Below are 26,321 nucleotides of genomic sequence, written 5' to 3'. Positions count from 1 at the left end.
TCTTTACTGTGTGTGGGAGTACGGTAGGGAGACCTTTTTTGTTTCCAGTAACAGTCGATAGGATACTTCACTATTACTGTCGAGCGCAGGGTTTCTGCTAATCTACAGCAGTTCTGTCTGATATTCTCTGTCTGACACCCCTCATGTTCAAAATGTGTTAAACTCAATTTTAAATGCATGTTAATGCACATTTTTAATCATAAAGGTAGATTCATAGTGACTTTGATTAAAACATTTGCGTTATGCAACATTATTGCAATAAATAAACGTATTAAAGTTTATTCTGTTCAGCCGTTCTACTGCTCAGTTTACTGCTTAGATGCTACAAAAAGTCTTTTTTTTTAATATAAATATTGAACTGAATACAAAAGTTACATTTTAAAGTCTGTTTATTCATTCTGTTCTGCATGTGTTGGACGAGTAACGACTTTGAAAGTGCGTTGAAGGTCGTTCCAGGAATCGGGAGCGCTCGAGGAACATCTTTTCAGATCAGAGCGTGCTCGGGGGTCAGATGGAAGTTTAGCAGTACGGTTAAAAATGCTTGTGTTTATGAAGCGTCTCTGCAAGAGAAGGACAACCAAACTTATTAGGCGGGAAACAACGCGTTGCATCAGAGTCTATAAATGATCAGTAAAGTACTTCCTAATCATCGCAGGGCTTTGTCTCCATCACTTCACACTCGACTCAACTATTTACACTTTTAGCTAACTGATGAGACTTTGTACATTTCCATGCACTCTCTATGTTTTGACATTAAATCAATCATTTAAATCAAATTGTACCTTTTTTTGTTTTATTATCTTTCCGTATAATTCTTTCTTTTCCTTGGCTGTATGAAATGCTTCATGTAAAGATTTTACTAACTGCGTAGAAGTGTTGCAAACTTACACGCAATCAACGTGATGGACAAGAATCTAAATGAATCTGATAAAGAAGTGATTTAAAGTATAAGTATGTTCTGCAGGACAATATAATCGATATTTTCAAACCCGTTAACAATATATTTAATAATGAACACGAATTGAAAACATGAAGTAGATAAGATGCCCCCCCCCCCCCCCCCCCCCCCCCCCCCCCCCCCTGCTGAGTCACTGTGTTTCATCATGCAACACATTTCCAGTAAACTGTTGGTGTTTGGACAGCTGATAGTTACCTGCTTCCAGTAACAAATCCTTTACCTGTAAACCTGAAGGGCAACGTGTGGAGAACAAACAGCTGTTCAGAGAAATGTGTCCTTCAGGGTCCTGGTGTGGTGCATGCTGGCTCCCTGTCTTAATTATACGTTTCTGTACTTTGTTTTACTATAAAGTATATTATATAAACTATATTAAGTCAGAAGTTCATGTCTACTTTTACATTATTGTACATGCAACTAAACTAAGCAAAAACAATCAAATCCAATGCGTCTATGTTGCTCTCAGGTGTCACTGTAGCATGTTATTTACGTGGTTTTATCATCTTCCAGAGGGGGCACGACCGAGAAAACGACCTCTGTGTCAAGAATGATGACATTCTTTTACGTGTTTTACGTGTGTCACGTCTACAGTGTATTTATAACATCGCACCTGTCAGTGCTCTTTGTTTTCTAAATAGATTCTGTCCACCAGCACAAACAAAGAGTCCGCTGAAAGACTTCGATACACATCTCATTGAGACTGAATCTGGGAAAACTGAAGGTGAGGTCAGTGAATGCATCACCGTGTGCACAGCTACACTGCAGATCCTGATAGACCAGAAGCTAGAGGTGGAGTTACCAGCACCGTCAAAGCAGGAACATTACTAATGATGTCAGTGTTTTGCAAGGAAAGCTGTCTCATGTATTGCACAGAAGTGTACTTCTCAAACTATGTCACACTGTCGTCATGTCAGAGAGGCCATAAATGGTCCATGCATCATGGAATTTAAAAGGGGAAGTTGATGGTATGTTAAAGGCGGCCGTGTTTTCCACAGCATAAGTGCAGTGTGGCTCGTTGTGTCTGTCGTCCTCCAACAGCATCAACGCCATGACCCGTCTGCTGCTCGGAGCCGTGCTGCTGGGGAACCTGGGCGTCTGTGTCCCAGCTCAAGGTAACGTCTGATCCGTCTTCTGTTTCATCACAAAAGGATTGATGTTGTTTCAAAGTGGCAGCGGTTCCTCTCAGGTCGCTGCTCATGTGTGATTTTAAATCTAATAACAGGGTTTCTACAGGTGCTGGAAATCCTTGAAAACACTTGTGTGTGTGTTTTAAGGTTTGAAAAGTAATTTAGCGCTTGAAACTGCTTGAAATGTTATATATGTTGCCAAGTTACTTACAAACAAGTAACACATTTTGAAACATGAAACTTTGTTGTGTTTTCCTTTAATTTGTCTCCTTCTGTCGTAGCTGTCACAAAACATCCTTTTGTTTTTGTTTATAGCACGATGACATCTCATTTAATGTGAGGAAACATGTACTTTATATAAATATGTAATTTACCACAGCTGTAAGGTGCTGGAAAAGTTTGGAAATGCACCTTGAAATACTTGAAAAGTGCTTGAATTTGAAAGTGTGTAGGAACACTGTAATAAAAACAAACATCATCTTACTTACCTGAACATCGTGTATTATTATATATAAGCATTGATGTCATGTTGTGTTACACTATTCTAGCATTAAGTATAATAAAAGGCAACAGAACAATGTGGAAAGCAACTAAATATTACAAATATTGCGCGTGTACATCAAACATTAAGATCTCAAAATGTCAGTAATTATCCAGCGCCAACAAAACAGGAAATATAATTCTTTGTACTGAGAACAAAGTATACATGTTCCTTACATTAGGGCGGGTTAGGGTTATATGTATGTAATATGTAATATGTAATATGTAATATGTAACTCCTCAGTTCCAGAGATGCTCGCTCCACCCACCCAGGTGAGGTTTGACTCTGTGGACTATAAACACATCGTGAACTGGACTCCACCCACCAACAGCAGCTCACTGCTCTACTACATCCAGTGGAAGATGTGAGACATTACACACACTTACACACTACACACACACACATTTACAACAATGCAAACATCAACAGCTACGTGTTAGGAAGAGCATTGCAGTGGTGTAAAGTAACTAAATACATTTACTCCTCCTTATGTTGAGGTACTTTACTTTACTTAAGTATATTGTACGTCTTCTTTGTAAATTCAGACTAATAATACAAAACATAATCAACAAATCAATCATGATGTATTATTATAAATTAGGATGAGACTTTATTGATCTGAGGGAAAAGTCACACCCTACCCAGCAGTGTATAAAGTCATTCAAATGTGCTGAATGCCTTTTACGTGTAACATCTCTGAGTTCTTCTTCCAGCGCTGCCAGTAAGACACATAAATAACCTCTCTGTATTTGTGTCCCTCGCTCTGCTCCTCAGTTATGGCGAGCCTGAGTGGTTGGACGTGGTCGGCTGTCAGGGGATCCAGAAGCCCCAGTGTGACCTCAGCGTCGTGACCTCTGACATCAGAGAGTGGTACTACGCCAGAGTGCACGCTGCCTCCTTGCCCTCCAGCAAATCAGCCTGGGCTCTCTCCCCGAGGTTCAGCCCGCGCTGGGACAGTGAGTGTTTACTCTCCTCCTCCTCCTCCTCCTCCTCCTCATCTGCGACATCTTTTTTCTTTGTCTGCTGGCTTCTCCCCGAACTGATGCAGGAAGAATACACAACCTGAAACAGACGCTGGTACAAGCAGCTCTTTATTTCACGACCAGGAGTGGACATGTGCTTCAATATTTCCCCCAAGGAGAATCCCAGTAAACATTTAAAACAAGATTTCAAGGTTTTAAGCCCCGTAGAAAGTAATAAGAAGTGCAAGATGTCAGGTGGCTTTGTTCCCAAACAAAGCACAGAAACAACATGTCTTTTATTGTACACGCTCACTCTTCCATGACTTTGATTTTGTGCTTAATCATCTGGCAAACAATAATAATAATAAACTGAACGAGATCCTTCTGATGTCTCTGCAGCCAAAATCAGCTCTCCTGTCCTGAGGCTGAACGTCACGGAGCAAGGGATTGTGGTCCGTGTGAAGCCCCCCAGGCTGCTCGTCCGGAAGATGCACAGCAGCCTGCACTACAAGATCTACCTCATACACAGCAGTGGAGAAGAGGTACACACACACACACACACACACACACACACACACACACACACACACACACGTCTAAGATTTGTACTATAATTTGCACTTGTATATTTAACATTTTTGTACACTGAAAATGGCACAGCCCCCCCATCACCACACTTTAAATACTTATATTATTATATTTTTATCAATGAACTGTAATCTTTCATATTCCTTACATTTCTTATTTTTTCTAATATGTCATAATGTTTTTATCATCTATTAGTCACTTAGTCAATAAATGTAAAAAAAAAACTATATTCATTTTGTGATACAATAAAAAACAGAATAATAATAATAATAATAATAATAATAATAATAATAATAATAATAATAATAATAATAATAATAATAAATTGTATTTGTAAAGCGCCTTTCAAAGCAATTTCAGAAATTGACTGCTGATAATTGAATTAAAAGATTAAATAATTATTAAAAGGATTGAAGATCAATAAACCTTTAGCTCTGAAACCATCGTGGCAACAAAGATTGTTCCTGGAGCTTCGACCAGCGGTTATTAAACTACCACTAATAATGTTACAAAATAGAAGAGGAAGAGAAGAAGAACAACAAAAACAAGAACTAGAAGGGCACTCGGGGAGCACAGACATCCGCCGAGGCCGTTTCCAACACTCGCCTCTCGATTCAGAAACTCCCCAACACGTAAAGGGTTCTTCATAAACCCATGACAACAGTGCCAATAGTTCCTGACACAACCTCCTCGGCAGAGGGAACAACAGAGAAACACAACTTCTAATTGTTCTTCTTGTTTCCTCTGCAGGAGGAGTTTGACATGGACTGCTGCTCCAACAAGCTGCCTCTGAAGAAGCTGCAGCACAAGGCCAAATACTGCCTCCAAGCCCAGACCATGATCCCCCTCCAGGCCAAGAGCAGCGCTCGCAGCTCTGTGAAATGTGTCACTACGCTCTGATCACACAGGTAGGAACACACACACACACACACACACACACCTCTGCTCACCCCACCCTCCGCTGTGTGATTGTATTCATCTTTCTCTCCCTCTTCTCTCTTTGCTGCAGACAAGCTCCACCAACACGACACACCGGATGACTCTTCATGCATCAGTTCAGCTTTAATTATCCGTCGCTACCTCGAACGCTGCTGCCGTGAATATCCGTGCCAATAGAAGAGACGCACTTTATTCTTAAAAGCATTAAGGATCTGTGTAGGTACTCTGAGTGTATAGAACTTTAATCATTTCAGCCCACCAATACATTTTGTGTGTGAAAGTTGTTAAAGTAGTTTGACAAAATATTCGTACCTCAAGGTCAATTTACCAACTTTGTTCCTCTTCAGCTGCTGATGAAGAGGATGTGAGATGTGTTCAAGTGGACCTTGAGTTAGGATTATTTACTTATTCTTTAGCTAATTTCCCCCTTTAGACCACTGAAGTCGAGCTGTTGCTGTGAATGTATCCTTCAGACGGGCTTCAGTCACCAGAAATCATCAGTGAGATACGCAGACTGAAAAACAAATATCTACTTCAGAGTATTTATCTTTGTCTTAATGTTTATATAAGTTAACACATAAGTTCAGCAACACTCTGTGTTCATCTCATCCACCTGTGAAGATCAATAAATACCTTAACTTTAAGCAAAAACATCTCTTAAAAGCAATGACTTTGCACTTTAACACTATGCGGATGCAACACTTTGAGAATGTATTGTGTATTTGTTGTACGTGTCATGTTACAAATAAAAGTGTCGTGGGTTAAGCTGACGTTAAAGATAAGGCTGGTGTTAGTCTATAGTTTTCTTAATTGTCAACCAACGCCATGAAAGGATGTAAATCAATCTAAAGGGCACATTTCATACTAACTAACCCACAAACTGTGAAATAAGAGGTTCTTGTCGGCCTGAAAATGAGCATAAAATCACAATATGTCCCATTGAAGAAGAAAACAGCATCAAAATAAAAAGTCAACATTAGTCTTGATTTAGACTTTATTCAAAATGTTGATAAACTTGATACTCTTGATCAATCAGGCGTGAAATAACCAATACTGTAATGATAACAAAAAAACGTTCACTGAAACAGATGTACTCAAAGCTAGACCTCACACGTGCAGTGTGACAGAGATGTTTAGTGATTTAAAGGAAGTGTTGCATTTAACAGGAAGTCTGCTGGTTTGATCAGAAGGTGACGTCGGGCAGCAGCACTGCAGGTTGAGGTTGCGTGTAAAGTTTTCATACGGGAGTAGTTGTCTTTGTAAGAACTCCTCACTAGCAGCTAGTTCATTTAGTGGTTTTGGTCCTGAACACAGAGAGGCCTTTAGTGTCGGTACACTTGAATTTGGTCCCGTAGCCAGAAGCCTGAATGCACATAATTGAAAATCGCCATCACAAATATTCTTGCTGCAGTTTGTCAAATGTAGTGGAATATTTATTTGGGTGTGTCGAGTCATCGTTAACCGCTAGCCAACAAAGTTTTGCTACTGTGGACAAACTGCAGACTCAAACTGAAATACAATATGTTGAGGGGAACATACAGCACCAGTGCATTATGGTATTTAAAGAAGAAAGGGGGGGGGAGCTCCAGGGATATATTGTAAACTGCACCATTAGTAAGGCCTTTAAAGTGTTGGTTTGACAGTCAGTGGTCATAAAACACAGATCATGGAATACTTCACATTCTAAATCATCATAAGACGCCACCGTGATACACACATCAGGAATCACACTTGTATTTACACCATTTGGGAATTCATATCTTACTATAAATGAGCGCTTGTTTTTCGTCCTTCAGAAAAGTGGGACGCGTGTTCTAATGAAGTGAGACGAGGATTAAAACAAAGCTGGGGGAATAAAATCAGTCAACGGTAACAAAGGATGTTAAATTCATTTGAACCTTTAGAGAGAAGGCCATGAGAGCATGACCACGAGGATGGGTGCGGTATATATCCTCCATACGGTCGAGTCAGGAGACAAACAGGATAACCCAGCCTCTGGTAATCCTGAGGTTTAGGTTTTACAGTATTCATGATAATCAAAGTGTGTCTTCTGTCCTCAAGCGTCTCCGGACCTTCCTGAGCTTCATGAGAAGGGAATGTGGCACCAACTTAAAACTGCTTAATGCTAAATAAAATAGTGTTGAATACAAATGAAACAAAGCCAAGACTGTGACTCGACGAAACCAATTACATATAACCGTGCAAATAGGTATGTGAAATATAATAATGACATCTGAAAGTAACTCTTGTGTCAAAACTCTTAAAAAATCCTTAATTTGGGGGGGGGGGGCAGGTATTCCAGACTGAAGCGTTCCCCCCACTCTGCTGCAGTGTGCCGAGTACAGGAAATATTATCAAAACAAAAACAAAAACTTCTTCTATAAATAGAAAATTGACATCACATGACCACGCTGGTCTTGCTTTGTAGGACTTCCAGTGTTTTTCTACCTGCAATCTCTAAAATCTTCACGGCATTCTGGGAGGAGAACATACTCGCGTCCCTGCTACGATCCAGTATGTCAGCTGTCCCTAGAACACAAACGGTACTGCAGCATCGCTGACTTTAAAAACAGCACAGATGCAATACAAAACAACGGCCAGCATCAGGCTGAGAACGGGATAAAAAGAAATATTTACAAACAAGGCATTACGATTTTTTTTTTTTTGTTCAACATTTTAAGGGTACATGATTCTCAAGTCAAAAGATCTAGAAGCGTGATCGCACAACGTGGAATGTATGTCCTGCTGGTTGCTAAGGTAAGGTCAAGTCTCTTCATATTAAATTACCTATAAAAATATATATATAAATAAAAAGGTGAGGGTATTGTGTTGCGAAAGCTGCAGCAGCGGTCAACGTTTAGCTGCACCGACAGAACGAGAGGAAGAAGGTAACAAAAGGGAGAGAGATGAGCGAACAGGAGGTGGAGCACCGAGGGACCAGAGCGGCTTCACAGTTCTGCTCAGGCTTCACAACTGTGTGTGTTCTAGGATGAGATGCGTTAGACCGAGGGTGCGCACATGTCTTCTCCAAGTCTCTGGCTGCGTCCGAAATCACTCGCTACGTGGTGAGTTCACCGTTTTGTATAGCTGGAAGTATCCCACAATGCATCGTGAACAGTACATTATGTTTTAATTGTTGTTTTTTTCTTTATTTGATTTAAGTTCTTCAAACTATTTTATTTGCATTTATGATATAATTGTTAATACTATCATAAACGATTATTTCATTTAGTTTTAACCTTCTGCATCGGTGATGAGCGAGCGTTGGGTGGGTTTCTTCTCCTAATGACACATATTGAAATGATCCTGAGACACAGAGAGATTGACATCGGGTGGTGCTTTATAAAGAGTAATACTAAAGACTTATGTCCAATGTGAGAGTGTTTATATCGTGGAAGACTAAATGATCTCGGACACAGCCTCAGACTCGCTCTAGAACAAGGACATCACTATGTTCTAGAACTAGAAGACGGTCTTCAAGACAAAGTTGGGTTCTATGTTAGAAATGTAAAAAAAAAAATGGAGGAAAAAAAAAAGGCAGCCTGGTTCTAAACCCTCCAGGAGTTTTAGGCCAAAGATTGTGTCTGAATGTTCTGAAACACTCCAGGTTGTGTGGGATGAACTGTGACCACAGCAGATCGCTGTTCATAGCTCCTAAGAGAGGAACTCCTTTTCCAGCTCGAAGACGGAGGGCCGTCCCGGAGAACTCTGAATGCGGCAGAGCGGCACAGTGCAGTCTCGTTTCTGGCCCTCCGTGTCCATGTCCAGCAGGGAGCAGCCCATCCCCACATCTGAGGACAGCACCACGCTTAGGTTCTGTGCCGTCTTCTCTCCAGGAGTAGTGGCCCAGGGAGTAGCTCTTGTTGCGTCCTCGCAGCAGGGCCCAGGTGTGGGGTTTGGCGCGGAAGGACACTGGCCGTGGTCTGGAGAAGGCCTCTCCTTTAGAGGGCTTCTCTGACACGCCATCCTTCCCTTTGTCCTGCTTCTTCTGCGAGGCTGGAGGAAGCAGAGAGGGAGGGCCATTGGCTGGAAACAGACGGGGGAGATACAATTTTGAAGCGTAAATATTTTTTTCAAAACTGTATATACATGTTTATTTCCACTTCCCCTGGTTTTTGTTACTCACTATTGTGGTTGGTGCCGTATTTCTTTCTCCGTAGACGTGTTCCTGTGTTGTGGTTGCTCTGCTCTGGTGGCTGGCTTTTGGTTTGCACTGGTGTCGGTGTGTTAGCTGCGGTCCTGTTGCTCTGGCCTTCTGTAGAAACGGCTGGGCTGGGTCTGGAGGACTCTGTGTGATGATTGGCAGCCTCAAGCTCAACCTTCCCAGGGCTCGACTTTGACACAGCCGCCTCCTGTGACTGTGTGAGACACTTGGTGGAGTTACATTCCATAATGGCTGACATGGAGATGAGATTAACAGGTTGGGTGGCGGTGTGGTTTGACAACGCCTCGTCTTTGCGGGGGCGACCGCTTGGTGGTGAGGTGCTGCGGCGGAACCGTGTCGCGCGCTGAAACAGGCCTTCCTTCTTCTTCTTCTCCTTCTCCTCACGCTGGGGCTCGCAATCTTCCCCAGGAGCTGAGGTTTTGAGAGCCTCCCTAATGTCATAACCGAGCACAACTGAAGCCAGCAACGAGCCGCAGCCGTACAGCACGGAGTCAGTCTTGCGGCGAGTCGACGTCCGCTTCAGGCTGTTGGTGGGGGTGAGCTGCGGGGTGGTGGAGGTGGACGAGGTGGATGTAGTGGTGTAGGGGTCGTCTGTGGTCTCTGGTGGGCCACCCTGACCTGCGGCCCCGACCCCGGCATCTCCCGACCCACAATGCCCACCGGGGCTCTGAGGCTGCTGCTCGTCCCGCCACAGAGGTAGATCGATGTACACCTGGTTGGGGAACTTGAGCTGCTTTGGCTTGGAGCTGCTGTCAGGACATTCCTGGGAGAACGCCTCGTCTTTCCCGCCCCCCGCTGAAAACACAGAAGTGGAAATACATTTAAAACATCCTCCAAAATAAGCCCCCTTATTCAAAGGACATCCGTGTCCACTTCCACAGGTATATTACGTGCATTTCATCTTACAAGTAAACAAGCACTCAAAAATAAAACATTTAAAAACCTGTTCAGCAAAACAATTAGTTAAAAAGTCAAAAGACAAACATTACTGAAATATCAAACAAATAGAAAAGATATTTATGCATCTTTAAAATGCACATCATCACGATGGACTTTCCGCTCACCTTGTTCAGCAAACAGGGCAGCGAGGGGGACAGACTTCTGGGACTTGACCAGGCTGGTGGACCAGGGGTTACTGCCGTCTGACAGAGGACGCACTCTGAAGACGAAGCAGACCAGAAAACATCAAATACAAACTATTTCCACTTGTGTAGTGGTGATATTTGTGTGTGTGTGTGTGTGTGTGTGTGTGTGTGTGTGTGTGTGTGTGTGTGTGTGCATACACTCTACCTCTCAGCAGCAGCAGGCCTTTCTTTGCTCTGCACTGAACTTGGGCCCCAGGTTCTTCCTTTCTTCTTGATTCCCTTTTTCACATCTTCATCGAAGTCCTCTGGCCTGAAGGGGGTGCTGCGACCCCATGTACGGTTGCTCTCATCTTGAGTTACTGTTAACAGAGCGACAACGAGCGTTACAACCGACTCAAACAACAACAACAGGAGAATGTTGTCAGAGAGACCACAGCTCTGACAGGAAATGTGATGAGACTTGTTCTCTCTCTCCAACGATGTTGTCAAATAGCACTTAAAAAGCCTAAATAACCAAAGAATAACTCGATCTCTCCCATTCTACACTGAACCTAAGCCTTTAATTATTTTAATAACTGATTTTGATTCAGCACCAATGTATATTAATTTATGCAAATTTAAAATCAAAAAGCCAAAAAAGCAGAAACCAAAAAAACCCAAATAGTTGTTGAGAAAGGTTCTCATAGTTGTGGGTTAGTCATCGTGAAGGTGTGAAGGTGTGAAGGTGTGAAGGTGTGAAGGAAAGGAGGATTCACCAAAGATGTCAGGGCAACAGACTCGGGCCATTAACTAAGACAACGTGTTTATGAACACTACCAGCATCTTTTTAAAAGCTCCAATTATTTAATTCAAACCACATAATGATGATTCAAATGTGAGCAGCAGACTGGCCGAGGTCTGTGGCACAAAGCTCATCATTGTTACTTACGAGAGATTACCTGGGAAACACGTTTAACCAGCAGCAAAGTTTCATTACAGTCCACATCAGGAACACCTTGTTAATCAACGCGTACCATCGATGGAAAGCTGTTAGGCCTCTAACCCCTTCAATTGTCAAAGTTAGCCAAACATCACATGCAGCGCTTGGCGCTGTTAGCCACACGCACACACGCTGCATGTGAGTAGCCAATTGCTTGCCTTTCCTCCTGAGCCCACAGGAAGTTGTGAGCTCGCTGGTCAGATCAACATCCTGTTGGTAAACATACAAACTGTCCCTCTGCATGTGGGACGTCACTGAGGAGGGAAACGTACATGTTACATCCAACATTATGACAGTGTGTGAGCGTAAACTAAGAGTCTGTCATTAAATGTGCTGTGAAACAGAACATGTAATACAGGTCGTTGAATGGAAGCATAAAGTATAATTGAAACTGTACATGTGTACATGTGCACGTTGCATACCCTACATGCATCAGTATGTTTCCAGAACATCTGAGGGCGTTTTATTGGTAGTAAGTGTAAATATATATATATAAGTGTAAATATTTGCTTTCTTTGACCATTTTACTGAATTTTAATTCATATCAATGATCTCCATTCGGGCTAATCACAACAAATACAGTGAGTGAGCAACTATCTGCGCCCTCTAGCTGAATATCAGCATCCACCATAAATGCTCAAGAGGAATTTGTTCCAGTTATTACAAAAGCGCTGGTGCGTGACGAACAACATCATCAAACTGTTCAAACAACTGGCTGGCTGCTTGCGTCTCCGGAGCTTTTGTTCACGCGGCTCTGGCCATTGTGACACTGTTCCCATGTTCCCAGTTCCCATGAAAGTCTCAGAGAGTTGATTTCTTCAGAACAGTTGTACCTTTTCAAACTAATCTGATCGAACTTAATCCAGACCGAGCCAACACTTACACAGATGTGGAGGAGACGATCAGACGTCCCACTAAGGAAAACGTGGGGAGCAAACAAACAGAACTTACGCTGAATGGCTCGTAGCCGGGGGATGAGTGTTGGACTGCTGGGAGGCGAGGAGCTGGTGCTATGAAGGCTTCGTCTCTTGTCCATGGAGGGAGACGCCTGCACGGTGATCTTATGCTGGAAGTCTGCAGAATGCAACGTTCACATACGTTCACATACGGTCATTACACTCTCACACCAACATCCAAATGTTGCACCACTGGCACAAAGCACACAAACTCTTTACACTTTTGTACATGTTCACTCACCTGAGGGCAGGCTGATGCGGTTTCCATCCTTCAGTTTGAGGCGGGAACGTTTGAATTTGCCTTTCCTCTTCTTCACGTTGGGCTTATCTTTGTTGAGCTGGAAGATGATGATGTTGAGCTCTCTCTCCAGCACGTTGATCTCCCGCTCTGCCAGCTGCTGCTCCCGTCGCTTCAGCAGCTCCTCCTGAGACTTCTGCTGGAGGGCGGACCGCGTCAGCTCCTCTTCTCTGGAACGTAGCTCCTGGAAGAACCAGGTATCAAGATACGAATGGTTAAATAGGCAGACAAGACTTCTGCTGTCATAACCTCGTGGCAACACCGACATACTGACGACACATGACGTGCATGAGTTTGTCTTATCTGGAATTTAAAATATTAGCCAAGCAGAGGAAGAGGTTAGACGGTGTGACCATCTTCAGCTCCGGTGAAGGTTACAACTAAGGTACATTAAATCTCTGAGCAAACTATCGGAAAGTTGCATTGTGGGTAATGTAGGCGGCAGGTTTTAAAAAGTCACATCCTATTTGGATTATTATTAAACTGTGAGGTACTTTTACAGTCATGTTTCTGTTTTATATGTGCGCTAATAAACTGTGTGTGTGTGTGCATTTATACATATATAAAAGCTCTTGCAGACATAAACAGGCCGGAGTGTAACTCCCTCTATAACAAGTTGTTTTCGGGAGATTACTGCCTGCTGTTTCAGGCCGTGTTACAAAGCAAACCAGTCTTGTCTCCTCCCATGGCTTACTCTTTCTTCATTCCCTCCATTTTCTCTTTAATTGCTCTGAGCTGAGTAATAATAATCCTTACTGGATGACTTCCATAAAGCAGCTTTACAGTCAAGCCACTTCAGCCACCCACCTAGACACAGATTATTGTGTGACGTTTACAGGAAATCTGCTGATGTAGTGGTTCATTCCACAAGAAATCTTCTGAAACTTGCGATGGGAAAATGTTAGATAACGCTCAAAGCTTATTTATTTCTTCTCTTGATTCATGGAAGCTTTACATACCGAGCAAACGTCAACATATAATACAAAGAAGATGCAAATTATGTATTTATATTATGTATAAAAAGGCACAAAATATGTCTTTTAAAACAAAAAACAACACCGTTTTTAGTTTTTAGTGTGCGTGTCATTCAGTTCACCATCCGTTGACCCAGCTGTGTGCTGATCCTGCTGTTTCTACAAACACTAATTAACCCCTCTCTTTAATCCAGCGATGGGAGATTTATACAGGAAGCAGATTAAGGTCTTAACAAGGGGAAGTACGCCAAAGCACCTCTGCATTAATCACTTGTTTTGTTAAACGTGCGATTAGCTTTTCCACTGAAAGTAACCAATTATAAGCCTTTTAGTCCGTAAAAAGAAAAGTCCCAAGAGACTCTGCAAGAGTAGAACAAATCTTACTAATAGATTAGTCGACATGTATCATCAGGACAAATACAAGAGCGGAGAACAGTACAAGAAAGATAGAAGTCTGTTACATATACTGTATGTCAGGTTTCATCACTCTACCTTCTCTTTGGTCCTGAGCTCATCAAACATCTCCTGGATCTCCACACGCCAGTCGTCCTGCATGCTGTGGAAGGAATCCTGGGGCATGGTGGCCATCACCGCCTCCTCGATGGCCGACAGCTGCTCCAGGATGCAGGAGAAGGAGGGACGCACGTGGGGGTCCTGGTCCCAACACTCTGGACACACACATTGAAATGTAGAGATTGAACAAACAATCAAAACTTTGATAATAACAAAATAAGAAATCTATGAAACATGTGTAATGGAAACTCTGCTATCACACTGGAATGGATGATACTTGTTCAGGACACGCTCTCCTACATCATGCAGCATTATTATGTATTTACCTTCCATGAGTTTGGCGAAGGGTTCGGGGCAAGTGGAGGGGATTGGTAGAGTTAACTTATTGACTGCCACACCGTAAGCAACAGCCAGGCCGTCTATCCCACGATACGGCACCTCCCCTGTCAACAGCTCCCACAGCAAGACGCCATAGCTGGTGTGAGACGCACAAACAAAGAAATTAAAAAGGAAGCAATAGGAAAGCAAAGGAGAGAGGGGGGGGGGGGGGGGGGGGACTGTAACAAAGAACTGAGCAAAATGTCAAGACAATGAGTAAGAATAGATATTTTATTATTTGTCATACCTCCAGACGTCACTGCCTTTGGAGAAGAGAGATGACTTGATGACCTCGGGGGCCATCCAGGAGTAGGTGCCGGCGGCTGACATTTTTGTGGTTTTGTGCCACTCCCTGGCCAGTCCGAAATCTGTGATCTTCAAGGTCTTCCTCCCGATGTCATCATTCTCAATCGTTTCAAGTAATAAAACTGAAAAAAGAGGGGGATACATTAGAGAGAGGCCGGGAGTGGGATGAATGCAGAAAGGAAAGTTTAAAAAAAAGAAAGATACATGAGGGCATAACAAGCAATGAGTGATGAGAAAGGGAAAAGTGGAAAGACAGGATTGGGATGAAAGTGACAGATGAAAGAGAAAAGCAGATACAAAGAGTGTTGGACAGAGAGAAAGATGTCCGTGCAGGTGAGGAGATGATAGTCGATATTCAACAGGGCCAACAGAGGTATGCAGGTCGTTTATTACTGTAGTAACAGAAGGTTGACAGCGCCACAAAGCACCTGTCCTCGGGTCCTAAAACTGTTTAACACATTAAAGACAGCCGGAGCCCTCCTAACCTGCCTGTAACACTACACCTGGACTGAGAGCCTTGCCACAGTGAACAACCCACTGACGTGCAAAATCAAGTTTTATTTACCCATTTAATATTAGTGTTCCTCTCATTGTGTCAAAACCCCCTATATGTTCTTATGTAAACGGGTGTACATCATGAACACACACAGAAGCTTTGGCCATACTGTGTTTTAATAGGTCATGCCGATAAAGCCTCTTCGAAATGAATCGAGAGCATTAAAGCTTTTTGAACCTGTGCCACCGTCGACCATGTGACAGCTGGGGAGTGGCAACATTTGTCCAATGTTTCATTTCAACAGGAATAAACCTTCTCTGTGTGCTGGAGCATCAACTGCCAAATATCCTTGTTATCTCTTTGACAACGAGAAGCAGCCTTTCCATGAAGTGATGTCTCAACAGCCCGAACAGACGCTTTGATCTTTTCTGATCCTCTTGGTATTATTTTCAACATTTGTTTTCTCCTCTGCCAAGATCTCCTCACATTACAAACTGTCCCATTTCATTATTTACATGCCTAACCCTGCACGTCGATTTGAACGCCTCATCAGCGGTGTTAGGCAGCAGCAGAGAAACTAAAACTAGAGTCGAACTAGGTGTTGGGGTTAAAACAAACACTGTGGTAATATTCCCATGGGAAAAAAGGGCACAGTGATAAAGATACACAGCGGAAATGTTGGTTAACACTTCAAGGCATTTGAGTTTTCTTCACCTACTGTATCACAAGGTACACTTTTATCAGTTTAAAGGCTATTTGTTAACAGCTTTCAACAGAGGCTCTGTGATGTGTGTTTGCACACGTAATACCTAAATGAAGTAGCTGCACAGTGTGTACTCTATTATCACTCACTGACCTTGGACTTCCTCCTCCACAGCAGTACCAAACTAAAACCTGCCAAACGCACACACAAACCTCCAATTACAGACATGCACAAAACATGCACCTATACTTATGTACTTCTTTTAACCATCTGAGACCCAGTTGGTTTACCCACAGTACACTTCTTCAATCCCAGTTAAGAATATATTGTGATTAATTACACAACAAATGTGTCAAGACTGGAACAGATCGACTGAAAGGTGTAGGAGGGGCAGAAAGGAGGAGAGCTGTTGAATTCAAGAACAGATGGAGCAGGTCAGAGACCTTGAGACAGATGCATCAAGCTCTAGAGGCACACACAAGTATCGGCCATCGAACGCCGATTAACCGATAATCCAAATGATTATTTGCAGCCCAAGATACAACACAAGTCCAGTCAATTTGTCTTTATATAGGTCCAGATCAAAACTAAAGTTATCTCAAGACACTTTTCCTAAAGAGCAGGTCTGGACCGACCCAACATAACATTCCTCTCGTGGTTCACATCCATCTAGTCAGACGACATAGTCAAAGACCCGACTACACGTTTATAATCCCCTCACCACAACAAGATTATGTACACTCTTCTGTTTGACATTTAATATCATATACTGGAGTGTAACATTAATGTATATTTCTTCATATTTATAATATTTTGCTATCTTAACCATTTTACTTCAACTATCCCGATGAACACAGGAAACACATGCATTGATAATGTCTACTGATGGAATTACTTCCTATCAATTGTCTTTAGACACATTGAAGACGCACGTTTCAGAGGGTGAAATGATTTCAAGCTGTATTTGTACCGTAGTGTGACTGCTATGGGTCTCCAATAGTAAAAGGGGTGTTGGTGCCATTACTAGCCTAGGGCACGGAGGGGATCCTCTACCCAGGCTGCAACAATAGGAACTCCATTACAAACAGGTTTCACTAGACCAATGATATACTCCTACTTCCTGTTGTCAATTCCTCTCTCAGTGATTCCATAGATTCCTCCCAGCAGGCTCTGTGGGTTTATAATGACTTATGATAGGTTGGTTACACAACCTAGAACAGTGGATTTGGTGCAACCCCGTCTGTGTTGATTGGCCGATAGAATATCATTGTCGTGCCATGATACTTCAGTGTCAGCCCTCTAGAAATTTCTGGTAAAAGACCTATGACTACACGACCTATGACTACAAAGCCACTGCTTTGGCTCTGTACTTTTGTCAAAGTGTGAAATAAATGGCTATTAAAATTAAATAAATTATCACAATTAATCGTTGTTTATAAAAAAAAACACACGGCCTTAGACTAAAGCCTTGGTCCACGCCACTTAGTCTTTCACTAGTTGTTCAGGTTGTCAGTCCATGCGACCAATCATCCTCGTGAACACGGTATCTTAAGAACACCTTGAGGGAATTTCTTCAAATTTAGACACATTTAGTGTATGGTCCTTCTACAGCTCAACAAACTACAAAAAACTGAAGGGAACATATACATTACAGCACTGAATCACTATTTATTTATTAATGTTGTGAATAATGAGCAATATAATACAATTGTATTTGACCAGTCTCATTTAACTAATCATGAGATAATACTTTATGTAATAACATAAAGACTAATCTGGAGAATTAGGTTTGTGGGGAAGGAAGACGCTAAGTTAAGATACACTGAATAATGGCTGCCCTCCAGCCAACTTTGAAGTCCAACTCCCATGACCTCTTCACCTTATTCCAATTTTCAAAGGAAGGTTAATCTCAGCAGGTTTTCAACGAGAGGCCTTGTAATACAGGAAAGAGCTGCATGCTACATATAATATTTGTGTTTTATGGAAATCTTTAAAACATCTCACTGGTTTCAGACCATTGTTACATTTTACTTCTGTAACCAAAACACTTGAACTACGTCTAATGCACACACTCAGAGTATTGTTTTGCTCCCACAGACAATTTAAGGCCTGTCTGGAGAGTACATGTTAAGCAAGTGGGGGTGGGACATGGTAACCTAATTATTAGTTGTGCATCTAATCATTTTAATCTTGTCTAAATATAGCCTAGGCCAAGAACTGCACTCTCACACGGTTACATGCCAGTAACTATAGCCAGAAGTTATGGCAAATGCATAGATGCACTGACATCCTTGAGTAGACCCAACTTGTCTATTCATGAAAAATCTTAACATCTGTTCTTCTCTAGCAAGCCAGGATACTAAATGGGGAAAAGGATACAAGTACTTAGAAAAGGGCTAATGATGGTGCTATAAGTTCTCTGTTTACAGTAAACTGTCATTTACATCATTAAGTGTAGCTGTTTGTAGCCTACAATCATATACTCATCATTGTTGGATTAATAGTTTTGCCAGCTGCATGAGCTACAGGTGATAGTGAAACCTGTTTGGTGTAAATGGATCAGATGCTCTAATTCCACCGCAAAGCAACTGGAGATGGATATGCCTCCGAGGCAGACCCCACCCTCAGACCAACCCCCGTTTAATTCCCCGTTCCAACAGTGGATCTTCAGGCAGACCCATCTTTCATGGTGGAACAGTGGGAAGATCAGAAGCTGAGCTGCTGCCTTCAAAGCAGGTCCCACGCTTCTTCCCATTGCCTTCTCCCCCTCGAGGTAAAAAAGAAAAAGAATACTCTTTTTAGGCAAACATGGCCATGTCTTCTTTCTTCAACAAACTAAAACATACCTCCAGTTTAACTCTGCAACTCGGTAGCAGTTGAAATTCCACTTGCTAAAAAAGTAAAAGCCAGTTTTAGAAGGTTTTGGAAGACACTGCCCATTTTCAGTATGTGTTTTTAATGTGTGTGTTAAGTACTTTCCTGTATTGAAGAATTTAGCTAAATCCATACCTACAGTATTTCCTGTGGTATAACTAAGCATTGACGCAGCAGTTCTGAGTGCATCCTCCTAACTTGACGTGGCAGTATTTTCTTAACTGTGCCAACAGACTAAGCATGAGAGTAAGAGGGCTTCCTGTAGTAAGCAGAAACAAGGCTGCTAAACATTCCCCGACTGGTCTGTCTCTCCCGGTTGAAATGAGAGTGCCCCCAGGCATTCTGGTTGATGGGAAAAGGATCAGGGCTAATGGCTGGCTGAATCCATCTATCATAGTCACGTCTCTCCGGGCCACTTACTCTTTGTCTGTCCTCTTCCTCTCCTAGTTTTTGTCTGTTTAAGCTTGACCCATAACTAGGCTAATTAAAACATGACAAATGTTAAAAGGTGTAGAGCCAGGACCCTTTGCTGTATTAGCATCTCTCAATGTGCTCGGGAGCTACGGAGGGGATTGGTTGATTTGGAAGGCAGCTCTTCTCAGCTGTGGGCCCTTTTCCTTTTCACCCTGCCCTGCAACAATAGGTGCAGTCAGGGAGAGGTCATAAAAAACACAGTGAAAGCATCTCCACTCCTCCTCTCTCCCCTCTGCCCATTCTCTTGTCAAAGAAAAGACAGGCAGTAACTGTCTGCGTGTCACCAGGGGTAATTGTGGAAAGCCTGAGAAAAGTTGCCCTGCAACACCTAGTCAAGCTTTGGTAACGTTTCCTCTTTTAGATTCTACGCATTACAGCAGTAAAACAAGACAAAATTAAAATGACAGGAGGAAAAATCCCCCGGTAATGAAAAACAGGGCAACCCAAATCTATCAGTCTGTTTAGTATTATCATACCCAACATGCCTGTCCACCCACAGCAGCGGGCCTGTCTATCCGCTGCAAATTACATGGAAGATGCATGCAAATTAGCTAGCAGTGGTATTGAACTGGTAATCTGTGTCTGTCTATTCTCTAAATGTGGGTATCAGAACAGAAAATGTGTGATAGGTGCTAGGGTTGGGTGATATGTTAGAATCTTTCAAATCGGCAACCTCTCTCTGTGTGTGTGTGTGTGTGTGTGTGTGTGTGTGTGTGTGTGTGTGTGTGTGTGTGTGTGTGTGTGTGTGTGTGTGAGCAGCAGCTATCTTGTTCTCATTATAGGGATATAGTCATTACATTCAGCAGATGCTTTTGTCCAAAGGAAACATATAGTAAGCGCATCAGTCCTTTGCCACGGCAGTATTAGTTTGCTAGTTTCTCATCATCGGTCAATAATGATCAGGGCTGTTGCTTAAAAGCCATGAGACGATAAGTGGTTAATGTGGATTGGCTGAGAAGACTATGAATCATCACAACCTTCCTATTTATATTTGAGTGTGCTACACATATATTGATGGAATTAACAGGTACACTTGTCTATGACTTGAAACTGAACTGATGTTCTCTCCACGATTATACAAAATATATTTGTACCAATTTCATTGCACTGAACATAAAATGAAACCCTTTTATATGCTGTTGCCATACAGATCTACCAAATGATGGGCAAGTGAATAAAGACACGGGGTAGAGGGAGGGGAACACCGATACAGCGTGATGAAGTCTAACAATAGCTAAGATTGATGGGACAATGCTGCTGCACACGCTCCTAACTGAACTCCATCAGTTTCAGTGGCATTCAAGCACACATTCCTGGCATACTATCCCTTGCACAAAGATGTGAAAGTACAAAGTTAACGTGTGTTATGCGTGCTGGCTCAGGGCCAGGTTTCAGTGGGATTTCTTGCTCTTATCTACCGCGCTATAACAACTTCCCTCCCAACCTGAGGGAGAGCGTTTAAGTCAAAGTCGTAAGATGTGAAAGGAGGAAGGCTCAATGAAAGGATGTAATGAATATGACTAGGATAAACAACAAATTCCCTGAAAGCGTGTTATCATAATGCATAATGTAATGTTATGAATCCACACCATAGGACTCTGCTGACATGCTTTTGTATTCAGGGAACATATTCCTGACAATGAACATTGCAAGTGCAGTTTATTTCTGTCAGCTTGTCAAATTGGCAAAGCGTTGTAAATATGGAAGCACAACTTTGAGCAGTGACGTCTGCCTGACATGGAGCCACTCTCCAGGAATAGCAAATGCTAGTTAACTAAGAACAAACCAATATGGTCAATACTTATGTTAATATGTCAATATAAAAACACAACAGTATTATTAACAGTCGTTTTAGGATGAGCTCTATGGCACACAGGCATATGCTACCAGGCTGCAGCTACACAAACAACACGTGTTGGCAGGATCAATTATTTGCTGGTTTGATTCATATATAAAAAAATTAAAAAGTCCATTATTTAAAGTTTGAAAATGGCGTTGGCCAAAAAAAAGTAGACTTAATAACAAGGAGCAAGAGGGAGGAGAAAGGAACAAGGCAAGGGAGGTAAGTAAGGAGAAAAATAACGAAGTAAGAAGGGAAACCCCCTCAGTTTGTGGCAATAAAAGAGTACCGCTGCTCTCTGGGAGATTAAATATGAACGGAACAAAACAAAACGAGGGCTTTGAGACCCTCCGAGTCCTAGCCATTCTTCTGGCCACAGTAGCCTAGCAACCGCTGCTTGACCAGTCCATTGTGCAGACGTATGTTAAGCTTTTATCCCTCATTAGCAACATTCCTCCCTGCAGGCTGGGATTTTACAGATTAGGTTGAAAAACACAAAAGAGATTGGACAAATCTTGCTGACTTCCAACATATTACTTTACAGGCTAATCATTGATCAAATAGCTGTATGTTTGTCTGTGTGGAGCATGTGTACACTGCAAGTTGATAAATGGCAGGCCGAGTCATTGAGTGAAGGTGCAGCAGTTTAGATGTATATATGTACCTGTCTGTGTCTCACTCCAGGAAAAAAACTACTTAAGAATATGTACCAAAAATAATACAAACGACACACAGCCATGTTGCTCATTAATTATTGACAAAGTAACAGATTGCATTTTGCAATGTGTCCATTTATTTCTACCCCCTGCGTAGATAATTCTCACTCTTTTTATCCTTTTGGACTGGCCGACGCACACACGACGCCAAGATAAACAGACAACAGGCTCTCACTAGCAGATGCAGCAACTTCTCTTAAGCTTATTCTAGGTTTTTACTGGGAAAACAACCCAACACACCACAGGGTGCCATGTGTGTGTTTGTGTGTAGGAGAGTCTTTTGTGAACTCACTGCCCTGGCTGAAAGCAAACACATACAGCTTCTTTCATTCTCTCTTTATTTAGATAAGACTGTATATCGACTACAGATGTTCAGACTTCTGACCCTGGGACGCGTGCTGGTAGAATTAAACGTCTTTCTTTTTGTGGTTAACAGCGTACCGGTGGACTCTGGTGGATTCAGAAAAACTGATATTTTTTCCAATAGCCTGCAATCTTCAGGTAAAATGTTACGTTCCCAGCTTTCACTAGAGTGCAGAACTGCAATAAACTGAGCACAATAGTCTCTCATACGCTTAATTTTAAATTCTCCCTCTTTACTTAAAGCTTATGCTGTCTCTATGTCACAGTGAAGTGGCAGGACAAACACAGTGACTTGTGTTCGCAGCACTGTGCCTGTTCGGGGGAGTTTGTTTGTGTATGTTCACCAAACATCCGATTAGCTTTAACAGTCTAAATGGCAGTTAAATCCTTTCTCTCCATCTGCCATATACTGTAATTAACACAAATCTGCCATCTTAAATAAGCCTGCTTTTAGGATTGGGCTCGTCTACACTGTTCATGCCTCATATGCACATAAAATGCATTATTTGAAAGATTTGTTGTCAACATTTGTATTGCAAATATATTCTAAATTGTTGGCATGAGGTCTGGCAGGAGTGTTTTTATTTATCACAATTCCCTTTTACAATTACAGTTATTCAGCTGTTTAATAACCGAGACTATAACCATGTGTAGAATTCGTGTTTGCAGCATATAAATGTTATGATTACTGGGCATGTGTGTGTTTGAATCTACACTGGACCCTCTATAACTGTGAAGCACTGAAAGGTAATCTTTATCTTTTTTCAAATTCAGTCTTAATCTGGTGATCCCGGAGGGTCAGGTCTGTGTACATTTCACATGTTTTATCTCTACATTCACACATCGACTCTCACAGCTGGAGATAAACAGACATCAGTACACCAGGGTTTGCTCCCCACACGGCCCCAGGTTGATAAGTCTCTGATCACAAAGGGAGAAATAGTGTTTGGGGGTCATATTACACCCATAAACACACCTGCTGATGAAGTGGGTAGCCTGTGTCAGTGGGTACATGACTCAGACTCTTTTTTTCATCGAGTCCTGGCCATTCATTATTCAGTCCTGGGAAACTAAAGTTTGCTGGCTTGTTGTCAATCAGTCCATGGAGGAACTAGCACAGAACTTCTAACCACATGAGTGAGACAAATACTCATAAACATAAACACCTGCAGCAATTGTGACACTATGCAGACGTTCCCTGATGAATAAGCAATCGTTCCTGCATTACATAAAAACCTGAAGCGAATGGTTTTCTCTATTATTAAACTTGGATGGTTTTCTGTCTGACTTCTTTTTACCCTATGACCTCTGATATTAGCTCTGGTTGATCAAGCACATGGCCTGACAGTGTTAACGGCGTGTGTCTGGTTATGTGTTTGGTAAATCACTGACTTTATTTGAACAACATTTCAGCTTGGATTGGAGAGGGGGCTGGGAAGGTGTGTGTGTGTGTTTTTAAAGAAGGAGGGGGGTGAATGCAGGGGGGGGGGGGGGGGTGTGGGGGTTAGCCCAGCTGAGCAAACTCTTTATTTCACATCCTCTTGATGGTATCCCCCACCACTTCATACACCCACAGAGACCTTTTACACCTCTTTAAATCCATCCTGAGTAAAGGGCAGCACTGCACCAGTGATGTTGTGAAATATGAGTTTTCAGCCACTTTAATTTGGGCTGTAATTTAAAAAACATGTTTCTCTATTAACATACGAGCATGAGAAACAACTCTCCAATGCCTCAAGTCATTAATATGATATTACACAATCACTATCTGTGATAGGTTGACATGTGGATATGTCTGGAGTAGATCTGTCTTAAAATAATTGCTTTAGAACAAGTTATAGTTACCTAATATTAACAATTACTCAAAACTACGACCAACACCTAAATATGAATAGTTATAGTATAACTACAAAAGGATGGGCTGTATGTGCAACATGTGGATGTTTCCCCATGAGGACTTTCTCCTAAAGTTATGTTATTCATCTTAATGTTCGTCTCAAACACACACAAGCAGAGACACTTCAAGCTTTGCTTACTGTTGCTAGACTTCAGGTCCCGATGGATAATGGGTACCACGGCCTCCTCGTGTAGGTAGAGCATCCCGCGTGCAATCTGCACGGCCCAGTTGACCAGGATGTGTGGAGGGATGCGCCTTCCGGTCAACGCCCGGTTCAGTGTCCCGCCTCGGGCATACTCCATGACCAGGCACAGGTTGGGCTCCTCCAAACATACTCCCTCCAGTTTAATAATGTTGGGGTGCTGCAGCATGGAGAAAAGTTTCCCTTCTTGTTTAACACCGCCGGCGGTGGCTGCTATGTCCTCGTCTGGGTCTTGCCGAGCCGCCTTCACGGCGACCTCCTGATCTTTCCATGTGCCCCGGTAAACTTTGCCAAATCCACCCACGCCTATAATCTCCTCTAGTACCAGTTCACTGAAGGGTATATTGATGGGCGAGCTCGGGACTTGTTCTCGTGCCCCCACGGACCCACTCGTAGTAGGGATACGGTAGATAGCGGGCTGATAGGTGACATAGTTTGATGGGAAAATCCCGACCCGGTGGTTGATTTTACCCGTCCACCAGCCCTCGTCCCCGGAGATCGCTGCGTCTTTGGACAGCACCTCCACCACGTCCCCCTGTCTGAGGCTGAGCTCGTCCTCGCCGCTTGCCTCGTAGTCATATGCGGCTGTCCACAGGGACCGAGTCGGGCACAGCGGGGCAGAGTGAGCCCACGCCCGAGCTGTGGGAGAATCTGTCCAGGCATGCTCCCCTGTCCCACAGCCGCCCGGCCGCCCTTCACCGTTTGGGAAAGCGGCCTGCGAGACATCCATTTCTCGGTGGCCGTAGCGGCACCATAGGGTGCAAGAGCTTTCAGAGCAAAACTTTAAAACAATGAAATGTAACTTTTTGAAATCCTCATGCTGTCACATCTACGAGACTAGCTGATGAGAACAGATGGGCATTCCCGGCACAGAGGATCAAACCGTGTCCAAAGTCCTGTGGGAGAGCGCGAGCGTCCACAACCCTGCAACTTATCCACGTCGCCACTCCGGTAAAAGTGTACGAGGGTCAACAACTTGCTAGCGGTTAGCCGAAATATGTTGACGCTAATGTCACCACTTTTTTTGGGGGGGGGGTTGACGGTTAAACAGCAGTTTATAAAGTTTGAAACTAACACTTAAGTGTTTTAAATAATCTCTGCCATGAGAGATACATTGGTCCACAACAGTCTCAATGCTAACGCGAACAAGCTAAAGCTAGCTCTCTAACCGATGGAGCTAACGTTACCAACTGTTCGCAGGTGCCGCAAGAGGTGCACCTGCACGGTCCACTCCGACCAGATACCGCGAGGCTCCGAGGGGCAGGTTTCTCTCACAAAGTCGCCAGTAAATCTCATCTAGTCCATAAATCCCGGCATGTAAAGTTCGCTTGCTCGTTTGTGGACTTTTAACAGGAATTTCAACTGCATTGGCTGGCGGGTTAGCTTAGCATAAGTCAGCTCCACTGACTAGTAAGGCAGTTGGAAAAGTTGCTCCTCTCAGCTTTAAGATCGGTTACTCCCACGTTAGTTTCTCCTTTGGGGACGTTAAGGAATAACCAACACTCAGAAAGCACAAAAAACATCCTGGGCTTCAACGCAACAATGCGTTAATAAAAACATGATAAAAAAAATCCTTCAATTTTAATCAAAACAACCCCCCCATCGCCGTTGTTGCCAGATGAAGTCGGAACCAGCAGTGGCTGTGCGGAGGATCTGTGGGACGCTGCCGCTGCTGCGCTCGCTGCTGGCTGAGGGGCCCTCTGATTGGTGGATTACATACACGTGACCGCTGCAGCAGTAGGGGGGAGGAGGGAGGAGCTACTATAGGAATGTGTGAGGAGAGCGCGCCTTCAGGGAAATTATGGGAATAGTGGACACTTACACACGCACACACACACACACACGCACACACACACCATGTGAACAACAAAGTAATGTTAAAGTGAAACTATAACTAGTACTACAGCTATTTTGACCAAGTATTTATCCACACAAAGGAATTTGACTCCGGTATCGAGTGGCTTTTAGCGTACACACAGTGACAAGAACA

General features: G+C 42.9%; 2 protein-coding genes across 2 annotated transcripts; one reads left to right on the top strand and one right to left on the bottom strand.

The window, feature by feature from the left end:
• Positions 1-1,961: 1,961 nt before the first annotated feature.
• On the top strand, positions 1,962-5,792 carry il22ra2 (interleukin 22 receptor, alpha 2). Its single transcript, XM_029449855.1, has 6 exons — positions 1,962-2,067; positions 2,867-2,987; positions 3,398-3,579; positions 3,985-4,127; positions 4,924-5,081; positions 5,183-5,792. The coding sequence occupies exons 1-5, from the start codon at positions 2,004-2,006 to the stop codon at positions 5,071-5,073; spliced, it is 660 nt and encodes a 219-aa protein (XP_029305715.1). The 5' UTR covers positions 1,962-2,003; the 3' UTR covers positions 5,074-5,081; positions 5,183-5,792.
• Positions 5,793-8,638: 2,846 nt separating this feature from the next.
• Positions 8,639-26,006, bottom strand: map3k21 (mitogen-activated protein kinase kinase kinase 21). The gene is given in 11 exon segments (XM_029449854.1): positions 8,639-8,946; positions 8,948-9,138; positions 9,239-10,072; positions 10,342-10,436; positions 10,568-10,721; positions 12,293-12,415; positions 12,539-12,779; positions 14,062-14,237; positions 14,409-14,557; positions 14,708-14,888; positions 24,269-26,006. Coding segments are annotated over 11 exon segments (3,117 nt in total). The 5' UTR covers positions 25,062-26,006; the 3' UTR covers positions 8,639-8,766.
• Between the last annotated feature and the right edge of the window lie 315 nt (positions 26,007-26,321).

This window comes from Cottoperca gobio, chromosome 15 (assembly GCF_900634415.1).
Source record: "Cottoperca gobio chromosome 15, fCotGob3.1, whole genome shotgun sequence".
Classification (NCBI taxonomy): Eukaryota; Metazoa; Chordata; class Actinopteri; order Perciformes; family Bovichtidae; genus Cottoperca; species Cottoperca gobio.
The sequence above is the reverse complement of the archived record's forward strand: the minus strand, read 5'-3'. Positions and strand labels throughout refer to the sequence as shown.